Here is a 20,241-nt window from a genome sequence, read left to right on the forward strand (position 1 = left end):
TTTTATTCAATTTTTTTAAGTATATTTATCTTAAAATACATCAATCTATCAAATTATATATATATATATATATATATATATAACAAAATCACTAAAAACATACATCCTTTCATAATATAAAAAATTGTATAGCCCTTTCATGTATGGCACTCAGAGCAAAGGTTGCCCATTCTCAATGTATATTGCCTTATTTTGTGTCAAAATATTTTTCACCATGTTATCCTTTCACATATATTCCCTTGTTTTGTATCATTTTTTTTTCTTTTCTTTTTGAGCAATTAGACGGGTTTTTGGTAACATACATACACATATATTAATTGCATCTATTATAGTCTTTTTTTGATAAAAAAATCTCAATATTCATATTTTTTATTATAATGAATGAGTTGCATACTTCTTGCATGTTTGTTTCTACTTGCCACATTTAGAAATTGTAAAGCATCATGTGAAGAGATTTTGAAAATTTTCACATTTTCATTTTTTTACCAACAAAAGTTAAAATGTGGTTTGTTTACTATTTTTTATTTTTTTATTTTTTTTACAGATTTTGAATTCTTGACCAGTTAATAACAGTCATTCTTTTTTAATTGTAGTTTTTTTTTGGTTGAGATGTGGTTTTGAAGATTCACAAGACCAATACCTTTATTTCTTTTTATGATCTTTCGTGCAAAACATCTAGAATTAATTTTATGCAGATTTCTCATTATCAAAATTAATAAATATTTGGGAGTTATACTTATCTTTACATAAATGTTTATTGATTTATCTTTCAAAAAGTATCAGTCTATTTTTTTAGCATCAGTCCAGATACCTTTAAAACATATCATACATATTTTATTTTAAGAAATTGTGCAATGATTCCATTAATTAATCTCTCTCTCTCTCTCTCTCTCTCCCTCTCTCTATCTATCTATTCTTTTAAAAGTTTCAATACAAGACTTCATTGTCACTTAGGTAGTCACAAGTAATGTCAAATGTGTTCAGACAAACTTTGGTGTAGAAGCATTTCATCAAGTCTTAGTATTTTATGTGAATAAAAATAAATAAAAAATGAGACACTTACAAAATATGAAAAAAAATATATGAAATTAGTCATAATAAAAATAATAAATAATAATGTTCTTGAAGAAAGTAAAACTTATTGATTATTACATATCAATTTACATCTATTTCTTTTTTATGTCAACACTTTAAAAAAAATAGTATAAAATAGTATTATTTTAAATTAAAAAATATAATTACATATTAAAATTTAAAAAAAATAATCAAACACCTTATATAGATTAAAAAAAAGTGGATGAACAATATTAGGATACATTTGTTTAAAAGACAAAGTCATTTCTATCCATAGCTATTCTTTGTAATGCACCAATGCTTTTATTTATTTATCTATGTTTGTTTTTGTTGTTTATTTGCAACCACCTTCCCTATCTCTCATTAAATTTCCCATAAAAAATTAAAAAAATAAACTCTAAAAGGAAAAAGAAAAAAGAAAAAGACGAAAGGAAAGGAAAGGGACAGAAGGAGCTAGAAAGAAAAAGAAATGGTATAAAAGAAAAGGAAATGAGAAGTAAAAGACTCAGAAAGGGAAAGAAGAAGGTGTAAGAGAAAGATATGAAGGGCGTAAGTCACGCGCGACCGTATTCTATTCTATTGTACTCTACTCTATTGGTCTTCTACTTCCCTTTCTCTTTCTATTCTAGTCTATTCTGCTGCTATTTTATTGTCGAAGACTGGCAGATTGATAGCGCTGCACCGAGCTCTCTCTCCCTCGTGTCCGTTGAATAGTAACAGCACCACCTACAGCAACAATCCCGCACTGTCGTTACAGTAGCTACAGTACTAGATGTGCCTCATCAACAATGTGCACGGCGACGACCCCGAAGAGCATCTGCAGACAGAAGAGTCTTCTTCTTCACAGGCGCTGCGTGCGTGCTACTATTCAAACGTCCTGTTGCACCGGCGGATTCCTCGTGATCATCGCTCCCCCTTCGTTCGGAAGATTCCATGCAGCGGATTGCAGTCCCACAACCCCCACAGTCAGAAGCTAGAACGATTCCGAATTGGGTACGCGAGCCACGCAGCAGCATCTGAGATTCTTGCCTCTTTCACGAGCTCTCTTGCACTTCCCGCGCGTCGAGTGTCGAGAAGAAGGAGGTGCTGATTGTCGTACAGCTTGAGCGAGGTCTTGTGAGTGAACCGATCTGTGTGAGGTTTTGCGGGGAAGCTGAATTCGTGCCTGGGTGACGCGAGTCGCAGCTCAATGTATGCTAGGCATGAACTAATGTTGACGCTTGATGTCGTGCGTCTGGTTGGGGATGAGGATTCGTCCTCGGTATGCTTCAGCTTAGTGGTCGGCGAGGACCGGATCCATGGGAATCGAGGATTGGGGTTTGGATTTCGCAATATATCCAGCTGGAGATTTGCAGCGAGGATGGTGTACTGAGGTTTCTGTACCCGTAAGGAAGCTAGCAGCTGAAGTTATCTCTGTCTGTTTTTTGAGCTCTTTCATGACTGGAAAAAAAGTGCCGATGATAGTCATTCTGGCCGGATCTTGTATTTTTTTTGGTGTCGATGCTGGCCCACATTACGCTTGACTTCAGACATTCTCGTGGTTCATTGGGGTAATGCTCGGAGTGGATCGAAATGTTTCCTCCGTCGTAGCAAAACCCAGTATTATGTCGAACAGTAGCTAAGCCTGGAGGCGCTGAGAATGTCTTTGGCTCGGCTCATTATTTCCTGCGAATCACGCTATCGAAGCTACGGATCGAGACATGAATGCTGAGAGTACTCTTGTATGTGAATGCGTACACACAAAAGATTCATGTTCTGGAAACCCTGGGAAATCCTCGGAGAGCATCACAGCAGTAGCGCTCGAATTTGTTCCTAGCAAAACTATTGAGCTTTGCAGCGTGGATAGCGAAATCAACAGGGGAAATGCAATAGACGAGTGCGATGGGAAGTCGTTGTCAGCTCCAGGGAAGGTCTGGGTGCGTGCTGCGAGGGTAGCCTGCATTGAGAGCAACAAGCTGAAGCACCATGGCTCGAATAATCGACTCTTCATGCTTCATTTGGGCTGTCGTAGAAATACTTGTACTCTCGAAAGTGGATCTCCTTCCGCTTTGTCTAGCCCTTAATTCCGAAGGTATAATCATCAAACTCCTCCAGCTGCTTGTAAGGATTGAAAACTAAGAATACTGCAGAAAGTGCTATCGGGAGCCGTATCAGAGCTTACCAACATGGCACCTCCATGTTTTGCAGGATTGGCACTCTGGGAATTCAGAAAAATGGTACAAGGTCCAAGCGGAACCCTGAACGGCTGGAATTATTCCGATGAATCTCCTTGCGATTGGAGAGGTGTCGTTTGCGATAATGTCACTAATCACGTCATCAGAATGTAACAGACCTGATCTCTCCTGAAAGCTCTTGCATTATGAGATCAATGCATTAGTTTAAAATAACCATAGATCACAGTCCCAATCTCGAATGATTCATGCAGAAATCGGAAAAATTAATTTTGTGGTTGCTAATTTTGTGCAGCAACCTGCCAAGAGCTCGATTAACTGGGACAATCAGTCCTCGGCTGTCGGAATTGTCTCAGCTGCGTCGGCTGTAAGCTTCTACATATTTTGTGTTTTTATTGTGATTAGTAGTGCAGCGGAGGTACCACGGACAACTTTTTTCAGCTTTGATCCTAGGAATGTTGATCATCCTTCGAATTTGGCATGCATGAACTGAGCTTGTGAAAGAATTGGCGTTTTTGACAGGGGACTGCACGCGAACAATATCACTGGGGCTATTCCATCCTTCCTAGTAAACCTCACATACTTGCGGACCCTGTGAGTGTTGCTGTTTAAAACTCCCTTGGTGTTATGGTTGAAAGATAAGTGGAATGTGGATGGACTGGTCATGATCGAAAGATTAGGCACTCGCAGGCAATCTCATGCATCTTGTCAGCTGGAAGTGGATTAAATTCTTGTGCACGTGAATGGATGCAGGTACTTGCATAATAACAACTTGACAGAGACGTTACCGGATGTATTAGGGATCATGCCAGCTCTCCGAATACTGTGAGCGTCTATGACATTTGATGGTTGGATATATATATATATATATATATATATAACTGCTTGAATCTGTAAGGCATGAATTGATAGTCCGCTCTGCTGCGGAAGCCTGAAAAGTAGATGGAGGCTATTACTGTCCAATCCAAGTTCCGTGTGTGATGCTTCATTAGGGATGTATCAGGCAATAAGATCGAGGGACCCATACCAGCGACCTTCAGTGCCATGAACAAGCTCAAATTTCTGTAAGCTTAAGCTCAAATGAAGCTCTGATTAGTGTCCAAGTAGAATCATGCTCTTTGTTTGCCTGTAGTGTTTTTCTTACAATATTCAAAATGTTGTGAGTTGATGAGCGTTTACTGCTTGAATTGAGAGCAGTTACAAGTTTCAGTGGTTGGGTGGGAGTTAAGAGCTGATGTTCCAGTTCTTCAGGAACTTGTCGAACAACCGGCTCTCAGGCGAAGTTCCAGGTGGATCTATGCTTCGTTTCCCTGCATCCTCGTAAGCGCTTCAATTCCAACACATTTTATGATTTTAGAGAAGATTCGTGGCCTCTAATCTTACAATTCCGCTGTTTTTGCTGATACATCTTTGTGACCTCGTTCCAGCTTCGCAGGTAACAGCCTTCTATGCGGAAGTTCCTTGTTGGGCTTGCCTGCTTGCAAACCAGAAGAGGAGACAAAAACAGACCATAAAGGTTAGTAATTATTCTCCCCCGAAAATTTGTGCTCGCCATTGATTTGTAACCTGATTTTCCCCTAAATACAATTAGGATTGCTTTGGCCATACTTTTATGAGGTGGAATTGATCGTCACTTGCAGGGTCCCGATGGAGTGCCTGGAAAATACTGGTGCTGTCCATTGGAATATTCCTCCTCTTGAAAATGATAATCGCGCTGTTAATCCTCTGCCACTGTCTACGCCAAGACAGGAAACGCGAGATACAACTTGGAAAAGGTGACGTCCTTACCTCCAGAAGCATTGTTAAAGAACCGACAAATGATGGACGAAATACTAACGTTGAGGTTGCTGCATCGTGACATCAGAGGGCAAGTTGGTGATGTTCAGAGGAGAGACGGTGCCAAAGTCCAAAGCGATGCTCCAAGCAGTTCGTAAACTTCGCAAGAGAGACATCGTTGGAGAAGGTGGTTACGGAGTGGTCTACAAGACAGTGCTCAAAGATGGGAGGGTCTTTGCCGTGAAGAAGTTGAAGAATTGCTTAGAGGCGGCTATTGACTTCGAGAATGAGCTGGAGGCGCTTGCAGAGTTGAAGCATCGCAACTTGGTGAAGCTCAGAGGGTACTGTGTGTCGCCCACTTCGAAGTTCCTAATTTACGACTTCATTCCAAACGGCACTGTAGATCAACTCTTGCACCGTAAGTTTAACTAGATGGATTTAGCTCATGAAGATCGATGGCGTTTTCAAGCAACAAATGACAAGTTGATCACAGTTATTGACAGCTTCTGTTGAATTTATTAACCCTACAATTCCTGACCTGCAAATTTTACCTCGGCAGCACGCACGGAAGAAGGGGAGAAAGGTAATCCCGTGGACTGGGCAACCAGAATCAAAATAGCGCGTGGGACGGCACGGGCGTTGGCTTGCTTGCACCACGACTGCCAACCTCGTATCATACACCGCGATGTAAGCTCCAAAAATATATTACTGAATGAAAGATTTGAGCCATGCCTCTCTGATTTTGGCCTAGCCAGATTGATGGAAAACGATCACACGCATGTCACCGCTTCTGTTGGTGGAACATATGGCTACATTGCACCAGGTAAGTGAATCAATGCTGCAGCTATTGAATAAGATGTGGGAAAGCATTGGAAACTATTTGAAAGCTCCTTCTGCTGAAGTGCTCCTGTTACTCGAAACATAGAATTGCTTTATTCTGGTTGGTGAAATTTCCAATAATGTTTCGAAGCGAAACTCCGGTGATTACTGTAACGCAGAGTATGCGCAAGCTGGGCGAGCTACAGAAAAATCTGACGTGTACAGCTATGGCGTAATTCTGCTGGAGCTTCTCAGCAGGCGCAAACCTACAGACTCTTCCTTCTCTGCGCACCACATCAATATGGCCGGATGGGTAATCTCAATAACTCAAGTAACCTCTGATTCCAGCTAATGGATCGAATTTTAGCCCCCCTCTATTTCTACTTCAAATTGACACATCTCCCTTGATTGATATCTGTCAGTTGCGCTGTTTGAGGGAGAAAGGCCAGGAATTGGAGGTAGTGGAGAAGTATTTAAGAGAGACAGCGCCACACCAGGAGCTCGCAATCGCTTTGGAGATAGCTTGCAGATGTGTCTCGTTAACGCCGGAAGAGCGCCCACCTATGGATGAAGTTGTGCAGATTCTTGAGTCTCTTGCCAACTCGTCCGAGAGTACACAGCCCACAGTTACTGAAACCACCGCCACCTCTAATGAGACATGAGTTATGAAGCCTGTGCACAAACATATCTCCAATATCGGCCCTGACTTGTGGCAATCTCCTGTCCAAGTAGAGTCGACTGACACGTCGAGTCGAACATTGACAGCAACATGCCAATGAGAAAACGCGAATGAGCAGATACACATCAGTGCAGGGAGACTCTTTATGGCTCAGTGTAGAACATCGAGCACGGTTCATAACCAGTAAAGGTGCCCTCGCGAGCAATGATTCTACCCATCCACAACCACCCGCGGCGTTCAACCAAGAATATGAAATCTGTGTTCAAAACTTTAAGTTTTGAGACTGTTACGGTGAGTGAGCTTGAATTTCAGATGGTGGAGTCCCTCCCACATTTTCTGGTACCGAACTGGTAAGCTGCCCAACTCCGTTCAGTAGCTTGGAAGATCCAAGGCTCACAATTAGCGATGTGGACCTTGTTGTTTTCCGACGCTTGTTTGACCTACTTGGACGCCATATCCGCCATTGTCACCACTTTGGCCTGCAACAACGTCGACGTAGCTGTGATCTTAAGCTTCAGCTGACACACAATAACCAGCGCGAGTTCTCTACAGAAACCCTAATCCCACGGAGATATTCAGGAGCCCTAAATTTGTGAAGCTTTTTGGGGAGCTCAATCTGTGGAGAGAGTTAATTGGGGGATTTAGAGAGTGCAATTTTGAGGATGAAGGATTTGGATCATGATTGAACAAAGTTAATAAAAAAAAAATTTCAACTAAACAAACTAGATTCCAAATGTTAAGTTTTATTGTGTTAAATCAAATCAATCTATGATTAAAGTTTTTTTTATTTAATTTGAATCAATGTCTACAGTATCTTTAGCAGGTGTGCAATTACTGAAGAAGTATTATAAGATTTGAATTGATTTTGAAGTGGTAGTCAAATCCAACAATGTCAATTACATACTCTAACTTCCCAGATTTTTACAATGGTTACAAATACATTATTTGTGGTCATGAATCAGGGTAATAAAATGCGTGTTGCAATTTATAGCATCTACTTTCACATCTTTGTACTTGTAAATATGAAACATGGTGATTAAGTATTCTGCAAAATTCTATGTGTATTGCAACATTAAAGTAGAAGATGATATAATTTTTTTGAATATGTAGTGAATAATCACAATAACATCTAAGATGTATTTCTAAGTCCACTTTGAAATGATATGGTTCAAAAGTCTTATTAAGGTCCCCTTTAAAGTGAAAACAACACCCTCTATTGGAAATACAGTTTCAAAAGCTTTGGCTTTTGAAAATAGTATAAAACAAGAAGAGAATATAATTATACCAAATCGTTCTTTTATTACAAGTCCATACATGTTAATTTATATCTTGATTTTAACAACTATGAGAATTAAAAATAAAAATGTATATAAAAATTAAATTTTATAATTTATAGAATTTCAATGGTTTTTTAAACAATTTTTTATACTTCTTCTTAAATCTTTCTATAAATCACCTCTTGAAATGGGTCCAACATAAATTTTGGGAGGCAGTACTATTTATGCCATATTAAAAATCAAAAATGCATTTTGATTTTTCTAAATACAAAATCTACTATGCAAGGCATCTCAATTTGAACCAATTAAAGTATTAAAATATTTATAAAACTCCAAAACAATTACTCCAAAATTAAGCTATTTTCTAATTCCAGCATGTTTTATTGAGTTTTCCAGAAGTAGTTAAACGTGGCATAAAAATGATTTTGTTGGATCAGTTATAAATGGAATCGTTAGATAAGTTACAAAAATCACATGTTTAACATAGACAATGTATAAACTAAAACCGTCTTAGATTTAAAATGCCTACAATCTTGTAGAATTAAGAATCAACTTTCTCTTTTACATCTTTATTGGTTAAGAGTTATTAATGACTATAAAAATGAAAATAAAATAACTTCAACTTAAATATATTCTTTATTTGTAGAGTAATTTTGTGCCATGAGTTGTAATTATGACTTGAATTTGAAAGTTTCATATGCATATGCCTAATTCATCTAGATTTTTATATATGAGAAAATCTAAAATCAAATTATTATTTTTATTTATTTGAATTTGAACTAGTAATTTTTCTTACATTTTAAAAATCTGTAAACCAAAATAATGTGAGTATTATCTATAAATCAAGAATCTGTAGGAATTCACTTCAACCTTTGATTTTTGTATAAAAAATAGCAATCAATTCAATTTTTTCAACATTTGAAATGACAATATTAATTACTCTATTGATAAATAAAGACATTTTTCTATAATGATTTCATACATTCTAACAGCGCTAATTATTATCATTTAATATTTTCATAATTTGAAAGCAATAGAAAATATTTGAATGTCAAGTTTTGATTTGATAAAACATTGTTGTATATCACAATATCTATTTATGAAGCACATTGTGTATTTCAGTATGATGTAGTACACTATGAAATGATGAACAATTCAAAAGATATTTGCAAATTCTTTCAATCTTTTAGTTGAAATCTCCAAACCTTCAGTAAAATAAAAAAATATGTTAAACGTGAATACCACATCAAACATATTATTAATTTTTGACCAAGATCGCATACAAATAAACACTTTGTCAAACACATTCTATGATATTAGCTTAATTAAAAACAACACATAATACATAAATGAAACATCATTCATATCCACACAAAAATCAACAAACAAATAAACCCATCAAACTATTGCCAAACTATTCTTATTCAACTAATTTTACTTATTTATTCACTATTAGTCGACATGTACATGTAAGAGGATATCAATGTTTGCTTAATGGATTGCGTTCAAAAAATATTAAGAAAAAATTGTTTTCTTTCTAATTAATCCATTAAGCAAACATTGATTTCTAATCATTCCATTAAGTAAAGGGAGCTTGAGCGGCAACACTGAGCTGCAGGAGAGCGCGCGGGAGAGCGATTTGGCGCCAACATTCTTCCCGCTATAAAATATCATTCATCTAAATGAGGATGTCGTCCAAAAAATAGGTGAACGACGTCCGCGGCCACCGGCGCTTGCTTGGGCTTTGTTTCGGCTAAACCCAGAATGGCGATGGCGGAGCCGGGGATTGGCGTTGGGATCGATCGCAAGCCATGGAGCCGTCGAGAGTATGGAAGAATTTGTTGACGGGTAAACAGGCTGTGCGGACCGTGGCATGTCCGTCATGCGGAGGTCAAGTGCCGGAGTTTCGTATTCATTCTCATCTGGATACTTGCTTGACGACTTTGCCTTCGAGCATCCCTGAAGATGTCGAAGAAGAAGAAGCAGAAGAAGAAGCTGCGCAGCTCGGCAATGTGGGTGGTGAAGTGCGTGAACTCAGCGATGGTGGGGGTGGTGCGCAAGTTCATCTTCGTAAGAGACAGGTGGTGGGTCCTGCGAGAGGGCAAGGACGGGGGAGAGGGAGAGGGAGGAAACGGAGAGAAGTGGTGGAGAAGAAAGGGCGCAACGGGGAGAATAGCGGCGGACGGAAGCGGAAGGGTTCTAGGAATTTGAATGTAGAAGGTGGGAAGGGGAGTGATGCTGCTGCATTGGTTGACGATGATGATGATGAAGATGATGACGTTGAGGATTATTCCTTCTATCGAAATTGGGAGTACTCTGTCGCAAGGTTGGACGAATTGGAGAAATTGAAACGGGAAGATCCTTTGAGCGAATTGCAGAAGAAGGAGCTCCGGAGGTCCGGTGTGCTCACAATTGAGCGCCAGGAGGCGAGTGCCGTGATTCTGAAGCTAGATCGCCTTCTGGCCGACTTTAAGCCACCGGAAGGGTCGTCGGCAGATGATGTTTCCATAATGAGCTTCAAGATAAAATCGGGAGTTCGACCTGAAAACTTATCTCCTATGCCTGCGTTGAAGCAGCACAGCGTGCCACAACAAATTAGCTGCCCTGCAGATCGGTATGAAATCGTGACACTTTGGGAAGGTCGGTACATTTAGTGTTCGTTTTCGTCTTGGTCGTGAAGTCGGTGGAGGGAGTTTTGAGAATTGTGTATAAGCTTGGGTGGTCTTCACGATGTTAGGGGAGGTTAATCATGTAGACTTGGCACCGCATGTTTGATCTGTTGCAAGCTCTGCGGAAGCTTGGGTAGGCAGTATTTCAATTATAGAAGTATACACTAAGGATTGCAAAGACGAACACTGCTACATGGTGGTAAGCTCACACGTCTTTCATGGAAATGCTGAAAGAAGTTAGATTACTGGTGGTTGTAGGGCAAATCATTCTGAACCTGGACAAGACGAGGCGCTGGAAGCGTGGTGGCAACAGTGGGACATGGGGGAGTGGCCTGAAGGTCCTCTGCCTCCTGGATTTCATGCTGTATCCTGCTCTCCAAATATCATTTTCTTTACCAATTCAGACACCATCAACGCGATGGTGTGTATTATCTTCAGGTTGTCTGTAGTCATAGTGAGTGCACTTTCTGAAAACTATTGGATTGGAGGCCTTAACAGCGTAAACATCAGGGTCTTTCAGCTCTTCCTCCACAATTAGAAATCCAGTTGCCTGCAGCTCAGGACCTTCACATTGGTATAGATAAAACTGAGATTGGAAAACATGCAGCTCAAGAAGCGACAGCAGCTGATGCAGCATCAACGAAGTTACTGGCCAACCTGAAATTCAATGAAAGTGGGGGCATTGTCGGAGTAGATTCTTGGAACGGATTCTCGGATGTACAATTGATAAAGTCTCCTAGAAAAGCTGTCTCAGAGGTTGGGATGCAGTTTCGGTCGAAGGTTTCCACCAATGACAAAGTTAACGCTTCTGTGATGGCTGACAAAGTGCAACATGTAGTTACTTTCTTGGGAGAACACCCTAGCTCAGTAAAAGCAACCGAGCTTAGTTCTCGCTCAAAACCGATGGATGTTGATCATTTAACTGTTGCTGAAACCTCGACTGCTTGGGTGAGGCCGTCATCCCCATCCAGAGCTCCACCAAGCACTTCTGCAGCCATGAATGAAGCTTCTCCAGGTAAAGCTTAATCTTTAAAGAGCGATTTGGAAGGATCTCTTTCTGGAATTGTTCTAATGTTGTGTTCCTCGTTGCTAGTGTGGAACGCTTATCTGACTGTTCCAACTTAAGAACTTCTGGGATTCCTCCTTCTGTAGGAACAAGCATTCTTTTTGTTTGTTCAAGTACGAGGTTATTGGTAAGTTTGGTTACAGTAGCTCAATAAAACATTGTGCTTGCTTAATTTCGTTGCGTTGATTACTGCTCATTTGTTGTGGTATAGATTTTAAAAATTGATTTTTGTCAAGGAAATGTTCTTTGACTTGGATTTGGACGTGACAGGAATTCAAGCTTGCCCTATATGTAGTACCTCATTTCCACCAAATTCCAGCAACAGGAGTATTAACGAGCATATAGATGAGGTGGGCCAACTAAATGGTTTTGATGCAAACTTTTCGCAAAAGCTGCTATATCTTTGCTTTCTTTGCATGTACCAAGCTGCCCTATGGGTCTGTTTAATGTATTTAGAACCAGTTTCTGTGGCAATCTGGAGACCCCCGTGAATAGACCACCGTATGAACCAGAGGATCTCCATCGATCCTCTTTTATAGAAACCAGATTTTAACAAATATATTTGCTTAGCTACAAACCTTCGTGAAAGTTAGGAAGAGGCAATATTTTTAGCAGCATTTCAACGAATATTTTTCTACCACTTGTCTGAAGTAGGAGGCGAGTCATAAATCGGTAGGATTACACAAGCTTCTTCAAAATTGTCATCTTTGGATAGGTGCTTTGAGGCCCGTCTGAAAAGGAATATTGGCAAGAAAGCCACGAACTCTGAAACTAGCTATAACTGTCGCAATTATCAAGTGTCTTTCATAATATTTATGTGGATAGGGAGAAAAATTGATGCTAACGAGTCTTTGGTGTTTGCAGTGCCTAACTCAACTTGCAGAACTTCTCGATTGACGCGGGTGTGTTTGATGGAGGATGTATTCTATGGCCAATTTCTACTCAGTATGTGGTTCGATTGAAGTCGATAACTGTAAAATACAGTTAACATCACATTCATTACCCTAAGTACAACTCTCCAGTTTGGCTACGTAAATACCAGGTTGACCAGCGCGGAATTGTTTCCACCCTCTAGCCGTCACCTAGTAACTACATGACCGTTATCATTCCTCTCAAGCCTGGCGATGAAGATGGTGCAATTGCATAAGGACATTGTTTCTCAGTTGGCAACCTTTCGGATGCCCCTAACTTGCTGTTTTCCAGGTATCTCCATCAGCATCATAAAGGTGGCTGGTCGCTGCACAAACCTGCACCATATCAGTTAGAAGTCGATATGAGTCACTTGTTACGAAGCTTCGAAGGCCTGTTGACTTATCTCTGGTCTTGTTTTTCTCTCCATAAATGAGAAATTGGCTCTGCCTTGTTGGCAGCTTGCTGTTGTTTTCTGGGTAACCTCCAACACTCGAGTGCTCCTTGATGACATTGCATTCGTTGCTCCACCATTGATAGTGCAGGCTCTGGGTGGGGATGAATTCCCCCTCACCACTGGGCGTTTCCTTTGAGACAGCAGTTGACTATCTCGCGAAACTGACTGCTGATGAACTGATGGCTGCAGGTCTGCCTGTGAAGCGAGGACTGAGCTTGCCAGAGGTACACCTGGGACAACGATGTGGGTATATGTCCATGATTTCAAGCTCATCACAAAACTTCTCGTGATGTAAGAGCGGATCATTGAAGGTTAGCACGGTAACAGATTGACCTCGAGATGCAAGAGAAAGGAGGGAGGGACATGAGCCTCTGTTTCCTTCTGGATATGTTTTTAGTGTGAATGATGTCGTATATGCTTCATACTTAGTGATAGTATGCTATGGTTAAAGAGTGGCATGCAAATCAATCATGAATAGTACGAATAAAAGATTATTGCACGCCCTTCGTGTCCTACTCTGAGCAACTGTTCTAGTCTCCACATTCTCATCAGTTATCTACTTCCTGAAATGTCATGGAAATCTATGTCGTCAGTCAATTTACTCAATCAAATCAGGAGATTTCTTTTTGCATTTGTAATTCTAGCAAGATTGACCAAAGTAAATGAATACGAAGAATTTTTAAAATTTTACATCATGGAGGTGAATGTTGAGGATTCAGAATTAATGAAATTGAATAAAGACAAGTTTTTTCTCAGCCACCAAATAAGAACATGTGGTGTTGATATAAAATAATGGCATTCTTTTAATTATTTGATTATCCATGATTTCAATAATGCAAAGTAAAGTGATTTGAAATGGAGGTATCTTCATTGTTCAAAACATTCAAGGGTTTGGAAATATATGATTTATTCAACATTTAATGTAACAAATCAAACAATGTGTTTATTGCCATCTGTACTACCAATAAATACTAATAACTTAGACTCTTTGTAAAGTAATAATATGTTTATGAGCAAAAAAATCAAGGATTAATAATTATTTATTAGACAAAAGATGTAATTATTTAAAAATCTTGTGGTGAGTGTAAAAAGTTATGAATATATGTGGTTATATTTATAACAAGCCTTCTTTAAATATTCTTAGTGTTGCTTTATAACACATTTTAGAAGATTTGATTGCCAACTTTCTTACTCTAAATGAAAACAACTTGATTCACTATTTAAACTATAAATAAATAAATAAATATACAATTGCACATAAAAAAACCACTTTAAACCATTGTTGGACATAAATATAAATTTTAATTAGATAACTCTATTAAATGCTATTTATTACAAGATTGTTCAAAGTTTGATAATTAAACATGCATTTAAACTATATAAATGTTGTTTGCTACATTCGAATTGTACAATGTAAATTTCTTTTTGAAAGTTAGCAAGAACAAATTGATGGAAGACGATGGTAATCCTGGGAAGATCAAACAGAAAATGGACCCTAATTTGTTAATAAGTCAAGCTCAAGACACTTTTACACATTTTTTCATGAGGAAAACTGGTAAGTAATCCTTGTTACCAACCTTCACAAAACTGTGGAGTTTTCCATGGAGGCATTGTGAAGAGGTGATTCAACAATAGCCTTCATGAGAATGGAAACGAGGAATGAACATGAAGAGAGTTTTATTCAAGCGTTTGTGCTTCGAAAGGGGAAGACAACTCATATGTGTTTGTTTGAACTGCAGGGTTCGAAACGCTTTCCCTTACCTGAACTACAGTGCAGGATTAACCTTAATATGCTACAGGAACAATGCTTGAGTTAATTCAAGCCCAAGGGTAGTAGATCTAAGCAAGAATGCAGCCAGTGCAAGAATACCCAACTCGGTGAAACCACAGGGCCAGACTGGAAAAAAACAAGAAGACGCCAAACCAGGCTTAATGATACAAGCGCCGGATGACGCTAATCAGACACTCTAGATAAAGTCCGCCTGCTTATGAAATCAGCTTCACGCTTCCAGTTCAGCGGCAGATGGAATGAACCAGGAGAACTTGCAGTGTTTGTAGAGGTTGCCGATCCATGAGTTGGAGCTACGTCGGAGAAGGTCTTGCCCTTTGCTGGTGAATTGGCCCCAAGTGGACGATGAGAGAGACTAGCGTTGATTGTCAGGTTAACCGTTCTGCGGACTGTTAAGGTCTCGAGCTTGGGAGGAGGGTTCGTGGCAAAGTATTTAGAATTCATGAAACCCGGTTGCGAACTCTACGATGGATCAGAAACAACTACAAAGGTTTACTATTTCACCTGTTGCCATTCTACAGGGAATTTCTCGAGTCCACGTCCCGGGATGGTGGCCCAGCGAAAGACCGTCCAGAAGTCAAGCGTCCGGATGGATTCATTCCAATGCCTCCAGTTGGATTCTTCCTCCCGAACGCTCCATCTAGTCTCCGAGCTGAGCCGGTGCAGGATTCCCAACCGCATCATCTTAGTCTGCGCCCTTACGTCCCTGACTACGCCGTGGAAGTCCCCTTGTGGCCCCCGCAGGAGGATCACGTCTCCCTTCACGGGCCACGGTGGAATGCACTTGGGATTCGAGCCGAGTGTGTGCGCTCCAGCCACCCTGTTCCCTTTGCTACTCCGGTACTGGCTTGCCTGCTGCGTTGTTGATGGGAGCTCTGACTCGAGCATTAAGGCATCCTTGTCCTCTTCCCAGTCTTCCAAGCTTTGCTGCGGTGGCATATGCGTTGGCAACTGTGAAAGCATCCTCGGTGAAAGCCTAGGAGGAGCTTCCTTAATGGAGGCCCTAGGAGATTCTGATACAGCTGGTAAACGTGACTGGAAGGCAGCAGGCACCGCGGGTCGATGAATCTGCAAATTCATGTCATTTCGTTGTGCGTAGTGATCGTTGCGCATGTCTGCTTGCAGATCGCTGAGAACGTCGTGTTTGAGCAGATGATCGTTCGACATTGAGTTTTTCCGACTGTCAACCTTGTCGTTCTTGTCGGTGTTCCCGTTTTCGGACTCATTGTCGCACACACTAGCTGCGAAGGCTGTCACTAGACGACGCGGCGGTTGAATAGCCGCTTGACGGGCATTTAAAGGCTCCGGTTCCACATGGCCTTGCAACATGTGCACAACACGGCTCATGGCGGGACGTGATTCGGGATCGTCCTGTATGCACAGCAGGGCAACATGAATAGCTCGCACAGCGTCTTGTTTGTGGAAGTACTCCACCTCCTCAACGTGCAGCCGCTTGTCGAGAAGCTCCATTGTGCGACCTTCGCTCATGAGCTTAAAAGCCCAAGCTGGAAAGTACCACTGCTCTTTGCCGAGGGAGAAATTCGTGTTCTCGCGACCACTTAAGAGCTCCAGAAGCACCATTCCAAAGCTATAGACGTCCGTCTTGGCAGTCACAGCAGCGTGAGGGAGCAACCATTCCGGAGCTAGGTATCCAGGTGTACCACGCATGCTTGTCACCACCCTGCTTTGCTCTCTGTCCATCAACTTCGCGAGTCCGAAATCTGACAACTGCAACATAGCCACCACATACACAACAACTGCGCAATCAGATCGAATTCTCCGTCACGTCTAATTTCGTGCGCTACAACCCCCAATTTTTCCAACAAACACTCCTAATGTCCAGTTTGCTGCAACTTGTTCGACTTCGATCTCTTACCTTGGGGCAGAACTGATGATCGAGCAGAATGTTCTCGGGCTTGACATCCAAGTGAATGATATGGTCGCTGCACTCTTCATGCAAGTATGCCAAAGCTCTAGCGGTGCCCGCAGCAATGCTGAGGCGTTGTTCCCAATCCAGAAGTTTCTCACCTTGCTTCTTGCAAAAGAGCCAGCTATCCAAGCTACCGTTAGGCATGAACTCGTACACGAGCAGGCGATGGGAACCTTCGGAGCAAAATCCATGCAACCTAACAAGATTAAGGTGTCGGATGGCGCCCATGGACGAAACCTCGGCTCTGAATTGCTTCTCCCCTTGCACAGATGTTTTCTCGAGCATCTTCACAGCCACGCGGGTACCGTTGGGCAATGTTCCCTCGTAGACGGATCCAAACGCGCCATCTCCTAGCTTTTGAGAGAAATTCTTTGTGGCTTTCTGTAACTTGGAGTACGAAAAGCGAGGAGGAAGAATAGGAAGTGTGTCTAAGAATTCGGTCGGAGATTCATCTTCTTTTTTACCCGCACATAACATTGCTAGCATCGAGATTCCAGCCAAGGTGACAAGTGTCCCTGTCACGTATACACTCCATTGAAAACGTGAATCGCCTCCTCTGACAACCCTAGCCTGACATAACCACGGCTGGTTAAAAACAACTCAACCAGTAGGCTGCCTCCTTCATAACCACAACAAAGCCAGCCAATGATGAAGGCATGATAACTCCAGTGACAAGTAAAACATTTCCTTGACAATTCTGCCCAGTGTGTGTGAGCAATAAACCAAGGCAAGAAGTGGTTTACCTGTAATGATCGACGCCCCAATTGATTCAAGCCTGATCCAAGTGGCTGGATGGTCGACATTGGGCTCAAGGCAGACAGTGATAAATCGAACATCTTCGTGATGGATTTTTCTTCGGGAGGACGCATGCCGAAATGCTCAAACGACCGATTCGATTCCTTGTGTGGAGTAAGAGCGGCTTCATATTCCTGTGACAGTAGCGCAGGCCCCTTACTTGACAAGGCGCCAAACCACTTCACCGTTCCTAAACACCCTGAGAAAAAACCCCCTCTCAAAGCTACCGATTCACTCAGCCAAGATCTTGTGCTGATTGAAAGATTACAAGAAACACTTAAACATTCTCCCCGACTTTGCACAGAGGCCAAAAACGATGGCCTACTCGGGCTGAGCCAATACCATTTAAGGTACAAAAAAAGAGAAATCACAGCATCCGCTTTCAACTCACATCCGAGGTCTTTCACGTCACTTCGTTCGGAATTGGCCACGACGAAGCTACTACTGACCGAGGAATTGAAACGCAGACAAAAATCCAGTAATGACGGCGTGTCGCCGGAGTCGTTGCCGTCCAGGGTCGAATGGGAAGGCAGAATACTGCAGCTCAAAGAGTGAGTCCGCCGCGTTCCATCTTCAAAATCCTCGACACTCAAAATCGCTGACTTAGGCGAAGCCCACCCACAGCATTGCAAAAATTCGCCCATGATTGCAGACGCTTCAGTTAGGTTACCTCCAAACAAGCCATTGCTGTACGTCACTTTCACAACATCAGTGACACCCACCCCTTTCCAAACCCGCGGAACGAAAAACTCCAGAGGACCACAATCGCTACGCGCCTCAACGAGTTGCAACGTGAGCTGCGACAAAAACAACACCCACCCGACCATAGTCATCTTGGAGCTCCACCATGATGACCACCCTCTTGTCCTCATTGTCATTGTCGACATCAGAAATTACTAAACAACCTCGTCTCGGAATAATAATGAGGTCAAACCCATGCACTCATCCACCTTAATCCACCCATTGCACAGCTGGATCATCGACCAACACTTCCAAATCATCCAACTGAAGGCAGCTAGCTAATCCACCCCGGCTTCTCATGGAGCCAGCTGATCCCCGTTTCCTCCGAATCCTGCAACGCGATCTGCACAGCACCAATGCTTGCCAAGCAAGTTTTAGAACCGTCGGCACTACAACTGCTGCTTCTCTGTCCCAATAAAACCATCATTCAGGACAGTGTAACGCACAGGAATTAGAGCCGGAAAGAAATGAGTAATAGTCCAATACACTTGGCCCACTTGCTCCATGGCGCGCTGACATGCTTCAAGTGATGGGGAGCTGCGGCCCCGCCATGCGTGCGGTTGCACGTGTGGGGCCCCTGGGTCACTGATCATCGACCCACGGCTGCGAGGTGCGTCCACAGGTCGCACAACGAACCCAAGTAGCAACTCAAGTCCGGTTGTCCCTGGCTGCTCACATGAGACGGTTGCAACCCCCTAGAATGTGGCTGGGAACAATAAAATTTAGAACGTGGGTGGAGGCGGATCTACTTTTAAAAGCCACATCGAAATTTGACGACGACGGTTGGATTGATCTCACTCCCAACCTGAATGAAAACTTAGCACTGGTTAGCGCAGCACGATTCCTGGTTGAAAAGCGACCCCTTATATTCGCCGTGCGTCACAAAAATCAGCTGACTTTCATGGGGTTTTACCGAATCGCATAAAATAAATATAAGAAATGCAAAAAAGATATAGAAAACAATCCCCGCTGCAAGCGTCCGGACACCATACAGCTGCAAGCTTCTAACGTCAGCGATCACACGGTACAGTACCAGACGCTAGAATCAAATGCCAGAGTCGCTGTCCCCGTGACGGCGATTGTGAGTTACCCCGAGAATCAATGCGACCTGGTAACGTGGATGTGTCAGCGGCTTGTGTCAGATCCGAGTGTGGGCGGAACTGCGCGCATTCAGGGCGCTGACCAGGTACATGCATGGCGGTCTCGATCCATGGATCGCCTCATCGACCCCGCGATTTTAAGGTCCGCATTCCGAAAAAGAGTCCCCGCTCGCGTCGGTCCGCGCTATATTTTCAGCCGCGTCGATATCTAAACTGATCGATTTGGTGCGAGCTTGCTATTTCCCCCCCTCGCGATCAATTGCCCGCGGCGTCGTCGCCGTGAACCTGGACGGTCACCCATGCCCGTGCCGCGCCTAACCCCACCTCGTCGTTGACTGTAGCTAATGCTTCATCTTGGTATGGGGCCCTATTTTAAACTTGCATTCCAAAGGCCATTCAGATTATCTAGTGGGGGAATCTCTCATCCATGGGCCTTTTTGCACACACTTACTCTCTCCGTGGAAATTACGCTGTAAGTGGGAACTGTAAAGCGTAAAAGCTGCATGGAAGTATCCATTGGTAAAGCGTTGCAATGTAGTAATAGGGCTGAACAAGTGTAGAGTTTGGCTAATTTACATATTGAAGGGGTTCAATATAGGTACTATGACATGATTATGATTATTTTAAAGCAGAGAATTATTGTTGGATTCTTGAAGGTATTTGCATTTTATTACTTTTGATGTGATGGAAGATAAAAGAGATTGGTGTATGTCAATTGTTCTTTACTAAAGACTTTAAATGTGCTTTTTGCATTTGATATATATATACACACACATATATATGATTGTGAAACTCTTGGAAAATTTATTCAACAAATAATAATAATAATTGTAGATTCTTTGTTAAGATAATTCTACATTAGTACCAAAATATATCTTTGCTATATATTAATAACTATCAAAGCATTCTGAAAATATAAATTTTAATATATATATATATATATATATATATATATGCTCAAGCTACATATATATTCTAAGTTGTTATAT

At 41.7% G+C, this 20,241-nt stretch overlaps 3 protein-coding genes across 6 annotated transcripts; 2 read left to right on the forward strand and 1 right to left on the reverse strand.

Moving 5' to 3' along the window:
- The first annotated feature begins 305 nt into the window (after positions 1-305).
- On the forward strand, positions 306-7,321 carry LOC112291178 (receptor-like serine/threonine-protein kinase At1g78530). The gene is made up of 13 exons (XM_024538274.3): positions 306-3,145; positions 3,262-3,397; positions 3,541-3,612; positions 3,768-3,839; positions 3,999-4,070; positions 4,238-4,309; positions 4,497-4,565; positions 4,673-4,761; positions 4,886-5,020; positions 5,110-5,439; positions 5,581-5,844; positions 6,020-6,153; positions 6,263-7,321. Exons 1-13 carry the CDS (start codon positions 3,040-3,042, stop codon positions 6,500-6,502), a joined length of 1,791 nt encoding a protein of 596 aa, XP_024394042.1. The 5' UTR covers positions 306-3,039; the 3' UTR covers positions 6,503-7,321.
- A 2,207-nt stretch (positions 7,322-9,528) lies between these two features.
- On the forward strand, positions 9,529-13,400 carry LOC112291071 (uncharacterized). 2 transcript variants are annotated; one of them, XM_090256052.1, is made up of 6 exons: positions 9,529-10,410; positions 10,724-10,829; positions 10,976-11,480; positions 11,802-11,881; positions 12,396-12,919; positions 13,087-13,400. In XM_090256052.1, exons 1-5 carry the CDS (start codon positions 9,608-9,610, stop codon positions 12,426-12,428), a joined length of 1,527 nt encoding a protein of 508 aa, XP_090112178.1. In that variant the 5' UTR covers positions 9,529-9,607; the 3' UTR covers positions 12,429-12,919; positions 13,087-13,400. The 2 variants fall into 2 exon arrangements, with proteins under 2 accessions (XP_090112178.1, XP_024393803.1); XM_024538035.3 differs by having other exon boundaries at positions 12,396-12,734.
- A 1,157-nt stretch (positions 13,401-14,557) lies between these two features.
- LOC112291718 (uncharacterized) lies at positions 14,558-18,970 on the reverse strand. Of its 3 annotated transcripts, XM_024539537.3 has the most exons (5): positions 18,639-18,969; positions 18,362-18,495; positions 17,360-18,208; positions 16,563-17,186; positions 14,558-16,414 (listed from the first exon to the last, which is right to left on the reverse strand). In XM_024539537.3, the coding sequence occupies exons 2-5, from the start codon at positions 18,410-18,412 to the stop codon at positions 15,182-15,184; spliced, it is 2,757 nt and encodes a 918-aa protein (XP_024395305.1). In that variant the 5' UTR covers positions 18,413-18,495; positions 18,639-18,969; the 3' UTR covers positions 14,558-15,181. The 3 variants fall into 3 exon arrangements, with proteins under 3 accessions (XP_024395305.1, XP_073395009.1, XP_024395304.1); XM_073538908.2 differs by having other exon boundaries at positions 17,360-18,495; positions 18,639-18,970; XM_024539536.3 differs by lacking the exon at positions 18,639-18,969 and having other exon boundaries at positions 17,360-18,586.
- Positions 18,971-20,241: the final 1,271 nt, after the last annotated feature.

Source organism: Physcomitrium patens, chromosome 14 (assembly GCF_059467195.1).
Source record: "Physcomitrium patens ecotype Gransden chromosome 14, ASM5946719v1, whole genome shotgun sequence".
Lineage (NCBI taxonomy): Eukaryota > Viridiplantae > Streptophyta > Bryopsida > Funariales > Funariaceae > Physcomitrium > Physcomitrium patens.